Below are 11,009 nucleotides of genomic sequence, written 5' to 3'. Positions count from 1 at the left end.
CCGGACTCCGATCCAGCAAAGTGTCGGGGAAGAGTTCCGTCAGCACGACGGCGTGGTGACGATCTTGATGTACTACAGCAGCAGGGCTTCGCCTAAACTCCGCTACAGTATTATCGAGGACTATGGTGGCTGGGGGCGCCGCACACGGCTAAGGAATAGATCACGTGGATCAACTTGTGTGTCTCTGGGGTGCCCCTTGCCTTAGTATATAAAGGAGCCAGGGAGAGGGGGCGGCCGGCCAAGGTGGGCGCGCCAAGGGGGAGTCCTACTCCCATCGGGAGTAGGACTCCTAGTTGGACAAGGAGAGAGGGGAAAGAGGTGGAAGAGAGGAAGGAAAGGGGGGGCGCTGCCCCCCTTCCCTTGTCCTATTCGGACTAGGAAGGGGAGGGGCGCAGCCACCTTGGGCTGCCCCTTTCTCCTTTCCACTAAAGCCCATTAAGGCCCATATGGCTCCCGGGGGGTTCCGGTAACCTCCCGATACTCCGGTAAAATCCCGATTTCACCCGGAACACTTCCGATGTCCAAACATAGGCTTCCAATATATCAATCTTTACGTCTCGACCATTTCGAGACTCCTCGTCATGTCCGTGATCACATCCGGGACTCCGAACAACCTTCGGTACATCAAAATGCATAAACTCATAATATAACTGTCATCGTAACCTTAAGCGTGCGGACCCTACGGGTTCGAGAACAATGTAGACATGACCGAGACATGTCTCCGGTCAATAACCAATAGCGGGACCTGGATGCCCATATTGGCTCCTACATATTCTACGAAGATCTTTATCGGTCAGACCGCATAACAACATACGTTGTTCCCTTTGTCATCGGTATGTTACTTGCCCGAGATTCGATCGTCGGTATCCAATACCTAGTTCAATCTCGTTACTGGCAAGTCTCTTTACTCGTTCCGTAATACATCATTTCACAACTAACATATTAGTTGTAATGCTTGCAAGGCTTATGTGATGTGCATTACCGAGAGGGCCCAGAGATACCTCTCCGACAATCGGAGTGACAAATCCTAATCTCGAAATACGCCAACCCAACATGTACCTTTGGAGACACCTGTAGTACTCCTTTATAATCACCCAGTTACGTTGTGATGTTTGGTAGTACCCAAAGTGTTCCTCCGGTAAACGGGAGTTGCATAATCTCATAGTTATAGGAACATGTATAAGTCATGAAGAAAGCAATAGCAACATACTAAACGATCGGGTGCTAAGCTAATGGAATGGGTCATGTCAATCAGATCATTCTCTCAATGATGTGATCTCGTTAATCAAATAACAACTCATTGTTCATGGTTAGGAAACATAACCATCTTTGATTAACGAGCTAGTCAAGTAGAGGCATACTAGTGACATTTTGTTTGTCTATGTATTCACACATGTATTATGTTTCCGGTTAATACAATTCTAGCATGAATAATAAACATTTATCATGATTATAAGGAAATAAATAATAACTTTATTATTGCCTCTAGGGCATATTTCCTTCAATATGTCGTTTGACAACGGCAAGGACATGTGGGCTGCGCTCAAGGCCAAGTTTGGTGCCTCAGACGCCGGCAGCGAGTTGTACGTCATGGACCAATTCTATGACTACAAGATGACTGATGAGCGCCCTGTTGTACAGCAGGCTCATGAGATACAGTCGCTCGCAAAAGAACTTGAGTACTTCAAGTGTGTGTTGCCGGACAAATTTGTTGCCGGAGGCATCATTGCCAAGCTTCCACCTTCGTGGAACAACTTTGCTACTTCCCTGAAACACAAGAGACAGGAGTTTTCCGTTGCGGATCTCATTGGTACTCTTGATGTTGAAGAGAAGGCGAGAGAAAAGGACACACGTGCTCGAGTTGCCGAGGGAGGTTCTAGTGCCCACATGGTACAGAAGAAGAACTCCCAACCCAACAAGTTCAAAAACAATAAGAACAAAACTCAGGGCAAAGGCAAGTTTGATACAAAGAACAAGCCATCACATTCTACCAACTTCAAGAAGAATTCTCATAAGAAGGGGAATGGACTTTGCCATGTCTGCGGTGATCCTAATCACTGGGCTCCGAAGTGTCCTAACCGCTTTGAGGAGCGCGAACATGAGAAGAGCGGGAAGTCCGCTAATGTTGTCATTGGTGATACTGATATGAAGGAATCAGGGTACGGTATTTTTCCTACCATCCTTTCAGTATTTCAATCCCCTGATTGGTTAATTGACACCGGTGCCAATGTACATGTTTGTGCTGACGTCTCCATGTTTTCTTCTTACCAGGCAACAGGGACTTCACCCTGCTGATGGGGAACGGGTCACATGCCATCGTTCGAGGTGTTGGTACGGTCGATCTGAAGTTTGCTTCGGGGAAGACTGTGCGTCTGAAGAACGTTCATCATGTGCCGTCCATCAATAAAAATCTCGTTAGCGGTTCCCGTTTATGTTGAGATGGTTTTAAGTTGGTTTTCGAATCCAATAAAGTTGTAATTTCTAAGTGTGGACAATTTGTTGGAAAAGGCTATGAGTGCGGAGGCTTGTTCCGCCTATCTTTGTCAGATATTTGCACTAAAGTTATTAATAATGTTTGCCACAATAATGAGTCTGATATTTGGCATTCACGACTCTGTCATATTAACTTTGGTTGCATGACGCAGTTAGCCAATATGAATTTAATTCCGAAAATCTCTACTGTCAAAGGCTCCAAGTGCCAAGTATGTGTGCAAGCTAAGCAACCTCGCAAGTCCCATAAGACTGCAGAGGCAAGAGACTTGGCGCCACTAGAGCTTATACATTCTGATCTTTGTGAGATGAATGGCGTGTTGACAAAAGGTGGAAAGAGATACTTCATGACGTTGATTGATGACTCCATTAGATATTGTTATGTGTATCTTCTGAAATCAAAAGATGAGGCTTTGACTTTCTTTAAAAACTATAAAGCTGAGGCAGAGAACCAACTTGATCGAAAAATTAAACGGCTTAGGTCTGATCGTGGTGGAGAGTATTTTTCCAATGAATTTGATCTGTTTTGTGCAGAACATGGTATAATCCATGAGAGGACGCCTCCCTACTCACCTCAGTCAAATGGGGTAGCCGAAAGAACCAAGCTCTAACTGATATGGTTAACACCATGTTAGACACTTCGGGTCTATCCAAGGAATGGTGGGGGGAGGCGCTAATGACTGTGTGTCATGTCCTAAACCGAGTTCCCACAAAGCGTAAGACTATGACTCCATTTGAGGAATGGGAAAGGAAAAGGTTGAAACTCTCTTACCTACGTATTTGGGGTTGTTTGGCGAAAGTCAATATACAAATTCCCAAGAAGCGCAAGCTTGGACCAAAAACCGTGGATTGTGTTCTTCTGGGCTATGCTTTTCATAGCATCGGCTATAGATTTTTGATAATAAAATCTGAGGTATCTGACATGCATGTTGGTACGATTATGGAATCAAATGATGCAACTTTCTTTAAGGACATATTTCCTATGAAGGATATATCGAGTTCATCAAATCAGGAGATACCTACTCCATCTAGTGAAGAATTCACTGTAATTCCTGAACCCACCATTGCGATGGAACACGTTGAGAATCTTGTTGAGGGTAACAATGGAACTCCTGTGAGGAGTAAGAGACAGAGGACTGCAAAGTCTTTTGGTGATGATTTCATTGTGTACCTCGTGGATGACACACCCAGGACTATTTCAGAAGCCTATGCATCTCCTGATGCTGACTACTGGAAGGAAGTTGTACATAGCGAGATGGATTCCATCTTAGCTAACGGTACCTGGGAGATCACTGACCGTCCTTATGGGTGCAAACCTGTAGGATGTAAGTGGGTGTTCAAGAAGAAGCTTAGACCTGATGGTACGTTTGAAAAGTACAAGGCACGGCTTGTGGCCAAGGGTTATACCCAGAAAGAAGGTGAAGACTTCTTTGATACTTACTCACCCGTGGCTAGACTGACCATAATTCGGGTGCTACTATCACTGGCTGCCTCACATGGTCTTCTCGTTTAATAAATGGACGTTAAGACGGCTTTCCTCAATGGAGAGTTGAAGGAGGAAATTTACATGGATCAGCCAGATGGTTTTGTAATACCTGGTCAGGAAGGAAAGGTGTGCAAGTTATTAAAATCTTTATATGGCCTTAAACAAGCTCCTAAAGAGTGGCATGAGAAGTTCGAAAGAACATTAACTGCTGTCGGCTTTGTAGTAAACGATGGTGACAAGTGCGTGTACTATCGCTATGGTGGGGGCGAAGGAGTTATTCTTTATCTGTATGTCGACGACATATTGATCTTTGGAACCAAACTTGATTTAATCAAGGAGGTTAAGGATTTCTTATCTCGCTGTTTTGAGATGAAGGATCTAGGAGTAGCTGATGTTATCTTAAACATCAAGCTGTTGAGAGATGAGAATGGTGGGATCACACTGCTTCAGTCTCATTATGTGGAAAAGGTCTTGAGTCATTTTGGGTATAGCGACTGCACGCCTTCTCCAACTCCATATGATGCTAGTGTGTTGCTTCGAAAGAATCGACGGATTGCTAGAAATCAACCGATGTATTCTCAGATTATTGGCTCGATTATGTATTTGGCAAGTGCCACGAGGCCTGACATCTCTTTTGCTGTGAGCAAGCTGAGTCGGTTTGTGTCAAAACCGGGAGATGATCATTGGCATGCGCTTGAGAGAGTTATGCGCTATTTGAAAGGCACCGCGAGCTATGGGATTCACTACACCGGGTATCCAAGGGTACTGGAAGGTTATAGTGACTCAAACTGAATATCTGATGTTGATGAGATTAAGGCCACAAGTGGTTATGTTTTTACACTTGGTGGTGGCGCTGTTTCCTGAAAGTCTTGCAAGCAGACCATCTTAACGAGGTCAACTATGGAAGCAGAACTCACAGCATTAGACACTGCCACTGTTGAAGCAGAGTGGCTTCGTGAACTCTTGATGGACTTACCTATGGTTGAAAAACCAATACCCCCTATCCTGATGAACTGTGATAATCAAACTGTGATCGTCAAGATAAACAGTTCTAAGGACAATATGAAGTCCTCAAGGCATGTGAAGAGGAGACTAAAATCTGTCAGAAAATTGAGGAACTCCGGAGTTATTACGTTGGATTATATCCAAACGTCGAAAAACTTGGCAGATCCCTTCACAAAGTAGATAATGCATCGATGGAGATGGGTTTGAGACCCACCGCATGAGTTGTCCATAGTGGTAACCCACTCTATGTGATCGGAGATCCCATGAAGTAGAAGTGGGAGACAAGTTGTTGGTCAGCTGGGAGGAGAGTATCCCTATATTAATTATCTCACTCCGTGAAGATGCAATACTCTCCTGATATGCATGGCAGGTTGATACTTATCTTAATGTGTTCCAAGTGGCTTATTCAGGTAAGCAGAGATGTTGTCCTGCAGAACATCTTCTGAGGAACACACATATATGAATTTGACCGTTAACGTCGCAGTCTGTGAGAATTGGGTGTTCTTTAATAAATTCATGAAAGGCCCTGGAGTATGACGTATACGCTCCACCCGCGGGGAAGCCTTGCGGCAGCCCAGTATCGATCAAGAATTTGTGTGAAACTAGTTTCACACAAAACTTGTAGTTCAAGGCATAGTCCACTATTCAAGTTGTGATCTAGTGTAGCATAAATTTCTAAGTGGAAGTTCAACTTCACAGTCTCCACTAAGCACCGATATATAAAACAATATTTTGGAACTAAATGATAAGATGTGCCAATGAGACTTTGTGGGGGATTGTTGGAATTTTGCTAGTAGGCCTTTGGCCCAAAGCCCAACTAAAATTCTGAAATTCTCTTGGCCCATTCATGCACACATGTGAGTAGAGTGAGTGAGGCTAAAATTTAGTCCCACCCTGGAAGTTGAGAGAGAGTTACACCTCTTTATAAGGTGAGCTCTTCTACCACTTGTATGAGCATGAGAAGAGGAGACCTACACGCGCGCTCGCCTCGCCACGCCACGCCTCGTCATGACGCGCCGCGGGTTGCGGGATTGAGCCGAGCCGAGGACAGAGCTATGCACGTTGTCTATATTTTTGCTGCATGGGAAAATTAATGAGTCATTAATTAATAATTAACGGACGCGTTAATTACTGAACCGTTTCCGATTCTTTTGGATCGTGACGACTCGGACGTGGGGTTTACTCCCACGACCTACCCGGCCCGCACTATATAGTCAGGCAGACGTCTACCCTAGCCGCTGCCGCTTCGTATGGTTTCTCACCACCGGTCCAGATCATTGCGCCGCCAAGCAAGTCTTCTCCATCCCTCCTTCCGGTGTGCACCGCGAGAAGGGACAGCAGGCCTCCGGAACCCCGCCTCTCGTGATCCTGCACAGGAGAGGGGCGATCAGATTTTTGGGGAGCGCACTCGCACGACTGCTGGCAGCGACGACTTCGCGAACGACGACTTCTTCCCCGACCTCGGCAACCTCATCCTCGACGACATGGGTGATAACGTCAACGCCGGCGGTGATGCACCGTATGTGATTCTATCCTTCCTGTTCGAGATCGTGGTAGAATTCATGTTTCTAGTATGTGCCCTAGATGTGATATGTTCATCTGCTATGCTAGTTCGCATGATTAGTTTAATCTCTGCTGCTGTGATCATGATTTATTTTCTATTTATTCGGATTAAATCTCGTAGTAATTTGTTCATATTTCCAACACATCATAGCTCCGGCCCCAAGCAGAACGCCCAACAAGCCATGTATTTTGCGTTGAACATTTGGAATGAACGTAACCGGCGGGTCTTCAAGCACATCTCTTTGACTGCTGACGAAGTTGTCTCCTTTGCCTCGGACTTAAATCACTTACGTTTAGCCTTTTGTAGACCCCCTCCTGAACCAGACTGAGGTTCTACTTTTTGTACATTATAAACTCTGCCTTTCGGCAACTCTCTTTACATTCTCTATCTATAATGCAAAGGCAGAACACCTGCCATTCGTCCTCAAAAAAACATTGCAGAACGACTAGTTAATGTATTACATGACACATTTTCCGAAACTCATGACTGAATCTTTATAAAGCATTTCTTTTTGAGGGGAGGAAGAGCATGAAAGTCAAACTTTGTTTGGACAAGCAGTTAAGCCTTAGTGTTTTCAGAGAAAAGAGCACGGGGCCCCCAATTTCATTTTCATGAAACTGATAACGGTTAAACCTTAAATTCCAACCCACCATGCTCTTTTTCAATAATTAATTTCCCCAAAGTAGGAAGCGATGTAAGAATTTGTTCGCCTCTATGACCATTTGTCCGGCCGGCGACGACAAGCCGGACGAACCGAGCATCACGGCAGTGGGCCGCACAGGCGAGGAGACAGCGTCCACAGAGACCTCGCCCCGAAGGGTGTATGACATTCAGTTTTCTTTTTCCTTTTTTCTGGAAAAGGAGGATCAGACCACGGCCTCTGCAGACATGACATTCAGTTGGGTAGAACCAAATGGCCTTAGGAAAAGGGTGGCGCAGAACAACTCATTGTTGGCTAACAAACGTCTCTCTGCAACTAAGTCTGTTGGGAGCCACACGTATCAGACACAAGTTGCTAAGCACCGGCATGAAATATTTGCCTTCAGCTCTAGTTCTTACAGGTTCAATAATATGAAACTCATGTTCTTACAGGCTCACATGTCAGACATATCCAGTGACCTTCTGCATCTTGTGCAGGAGCAGAGGAGAGGGGGGTTGAGAGAGAAGCGCGCTAATTGCGTGCAATCCACGGTTCAGTTCACGGCTTAGTCTAGTTTTCAGAGTCTTATCCCTGCCTACAATGAATAGAAAGCACAACAAAGAGCTTCTTATTTCGTCAACTGCATTTCTGTATAATGTATGTATGTAAATAAATTCTTACTAACGAAAATTACATACATGGAAAGAAGTGATCGACGAGAACAAAAACATAGCCTATAATATTCTGGTACTCCTACTTCATGTTCTAACAATGTTTACTGGATCACTTGTACAGATCATCTTCCTCCTCATCAGCTGCCGCGGAGTTGTCTGCAGCAGCTTCTGCCGCCTGTGGCTGCGCCGGAAAGCGGAACTCAGTGCCGAACCCCCTAGACTGTTGCAGCGTCTGCGCAAAGGCCTGGTACTTCCTGATGTCGGCGTCGCTCACGCTCCGCCTCGCATACTTCATCGACAACTCGAAGTGAGCCGCCTTTATCTCAGCCACCTCGTCCTCTTCCTGCCCGCCGTCCACTTCCATGGTGTCTTTCCCCTTCCTCTGCCGCTCCATGTCCTTTTCAATGTCTTCTCTGATGGCGTACTTGCACGCCCTCTGGCAAATCTCCGTGATGTCGGCACCGCTAAAGCCAGCGGTGAGCCTTGCGAGAGCACCGAGGTCAACGTCCTTGGCCACGGGAGACTTCCTGAGGCAGGCCTTAAAGATTTGATGCCGCGAGGCCTCGTCCGGCAAGGGGATGTAGATGAGTTGGTCCAGACGGCCAGGACGGAGTAATGCCGAGTCAATAATGTCAGGCCTATTGGTGGCGCCGATGATGAAGACCGTCTTCTTGGCGTTCATGCCGTCCATCTCGGTGAGCAGCTGGTTCAGGGCCCTGTCCGCCGCGCCGCCGGCGTCGCCCACTCTGCCGCCCCTTTGGGTAGCGATGGAGTCGAGCTCGTCGAAGAACAGCACGCACGGCGCAGACTGACGTGCCTTGTCGAAGATCTCGCGCACGTTGGCCTCGCTCTCGCCGAACCACATGGTGAGCAGCTCTGGCCCTTTGATGCTGATGAAGTTGGCCTGGCACTCGTTGGCGATAGCCTTCGCCAGCAAGGTCTTGCCGCAGCCTGGTGGCCCGTAGAACAGGACGCCCTTGGATGGCGACATACCGAACTTCTCGAATTTCTCCGGGTGCTCGACCGGGTACTGAACGGTCTCTTGCAGCTCCCTCTTGACGCCGTCGAGGCCGCCGATATCGGTCCAGCTGACGTTCGGCACCTCCACGACGGTCTCACGTAGCGCAGACGGGTTCGTGCTGACGAGAGCCGTCTTAAGGTGGTCATTGGTGACGGCCATGGAGTTCAAGATCTCGGCGTCGATGGTGTCATCCTCTAAGTCGATGACGTCCATCTTCTCCCTGATGCACTGCAGCGCCGCCTCAGTGCAGAGCGCGGCCAAGTCGGCGCCGACGTAGCCGTGCGTATCCTTGGCAACCACCTCAAGGTTGACGTCCTCGTCCAGCTTCATGTTTTTGGTGTGGATGCGGAGCACTTCGAGACGCCCGACCTCGTCTGGCACGCCGATGTCGATCTCGCGATCGAACCTCCCGAAGCGCCTCAAGGCAGGGTCGATGCTGTTGGGACGGTTCGTGGCGCCCATGACGATGACGTGCGCGCGGGCCTTCATGCCGTCCATCAGAGTCAGCAGCTGGGAGACGATGCGCCTCTCGACCTCGCCGTGAGTCTTCTCCCTGTTCGGAGCAATGGAGTCGATCTCGTCGATGAAGATGATGGAGGGCGCGTTCTTCTCGGCCTCCTCGAAGGCCTTCCTCAGGTTGCTCTCGCTCTCTCCGGCCATCTTCGACATTATCTCTGGCCCGTTGATAAGGAAGAAGAAGGCCCCGGTCTCGTTGGCCACCGCACGGGCGATCAACGTCTTGCCGGACCCTGGAGGGCCGTACAGGAGGATGCCCTTGGGAGGCTTGACGCCAATGCTCTTGAAGATCTGGGGATGCCTGAGTGGCAGCTCGACGAGCTCCCTGATCAGAGTCAGCGGTTTCCCCATGCCACCGACGTCGTCGTAGCCGACGTCGTCAAGCCTCTCCTCGTCCTCCCGCTTGACCGGCTCGCCCTCGCAGAAGATCTCCGTGTCGGGCGCCATGAAGCAGTAGTCCACCGCAGGGTCGATCTCCATGACCTTGAACTCGACGCTCCGCATGCCGCCACGCACGAGGAAGAGGTCGCCCTTGTGGACCGGGCGGAAGGCATCCACGAAGTGAGGCTTGAGGTAGGCGTCGAAGAGGTTCCCCGTGATGCCCTCGATGGTGTCGTCCAGAGGGAGGATGTGCACGCGCTTGCCGAACTTGGCGTCGTGACACAGGTGCACGGACACGACATCGGTGATGCGCACGCGCAGGTTGGAGCGGGCCACCTTGTTGATCCTGAGCTTGTGCCCATCGCAGGTGTCGTCGGCCAGTGCCATGCAGACCGTGTTGTGGCGGCGTTTGCCCTTGAGCAGCACGATGTCGCCCTGGAATATGGAGAGCTTCTCCATGGTGGCCGGGTGGAGGTTGCAGACGGAGTTGTCGTCGTTGGTGGTGGCCTCCTCCACCACCAGCCGGTTCGCCGCCTTCTTCGACGTTGCCGCGCTCGCCATCGCCTTCAACTCTCGTTGATCGACTTGCTGCGTGGTCTCTCGTGTATTACCTTCGATGGATGTTGTGGAGCGCTGATTTGCGTTGGTGTTGTGGTGAGGTGGAGACGCGGGGATCGCACCCTTTATTGAAGGCACGGCCGACTCCGGTTGGAAGGCCGTGATCGTTGGTTCGCGTCATATTCGTACTCTTTGTACGTGGTCCGTGCCGTAATAGGACGCTAACTCTTTTCCTACTATCTTCCTACTACCTTGGCACGATCGGATCGAAAGAACCCTTCGAACTCGGAATAATTGCACCTGGCTGCGCAAACAATGGCGTGTCCGTGCTGGAGGAGACTGCTGTCGTTCGTGGGATACGAGACGGACAGCACGGAGTCGCCCCGTCGCCGGCTGTGGGATGCCAACGAGGAGGCGGTCTCCGACGGCGAGGCACTCTGGGCAGTCAACGTGCGCGTGGCGTCCCTCCAGCGCGCCCTCGAATCGGCGGTGCTGCGGCGTAACGTGGCCGTGGCACTGATGCACGAGGCCCAGCGGCACGCGGAGGAGGCCGAGGCTGCCGTCGAGGCCGCTGCGAGGGCCGGCGAGCTTGCCGCGGCGGAAGTGCGGGAGAAGACGGAGCAGACCGTGGCGACGGACGCGCGCATCAGGGAGCTCGAGAGGGAGATGCTAGT

The 11,009-nt window shown here is 49.5% G+C and overlaps 1 protein-coding gene across 1 annotated transcript; it reads right to left on the bottom strand.

The window, feature by feature from the left end:
- Positions 1-7,913: 7,913 nt before the first annotated feature.
- Positions 7,914-10,407, bottom strand: LOC125548170 (cell division cycle protein 48 homolog). Its single transcript, XM_048711841.1, has one exon. The coding sequence runs from the start codon at positions 10,336-10,338 to the stop codon at positions 7,969-7,971; it is 2,370 nt and encodes a 789-aa protein (XP_048567798.1). The 5' UTR covers positions 10,339-10,407; the 3' UTR covers positions 7,914-7,968.
- Between the last annotated feature and the right edge of the window lie 602 nt (positions 10,408-11,009).

Source organism: Triticum urartu, chromosome 3 (genome assembly GCF_003073215.2).
Source record: "Triticum urartu cultivar G1812 chromosome 3, Tu2.1, whole genome shotgun sequence".
Lineage (NCBI taxonomy): Eukaryota > Viridiplantae > Streptophyta > Magnoliopsida > Poales > Poaceae > Triticum > Triticum urartu.
This window is presented reverse-complemented; position numbering and strand designations above follow the sequence as displayed.

Coding starts and splice junctions, on each gene's coding strand:
- LOC125548170 (XM_048711841.1), bottom strand. CDS start 10,338: ATGGCGAGCGCGGCAACGTCGAAGAAGGCGGCGAACCGGCTGGTGGTG.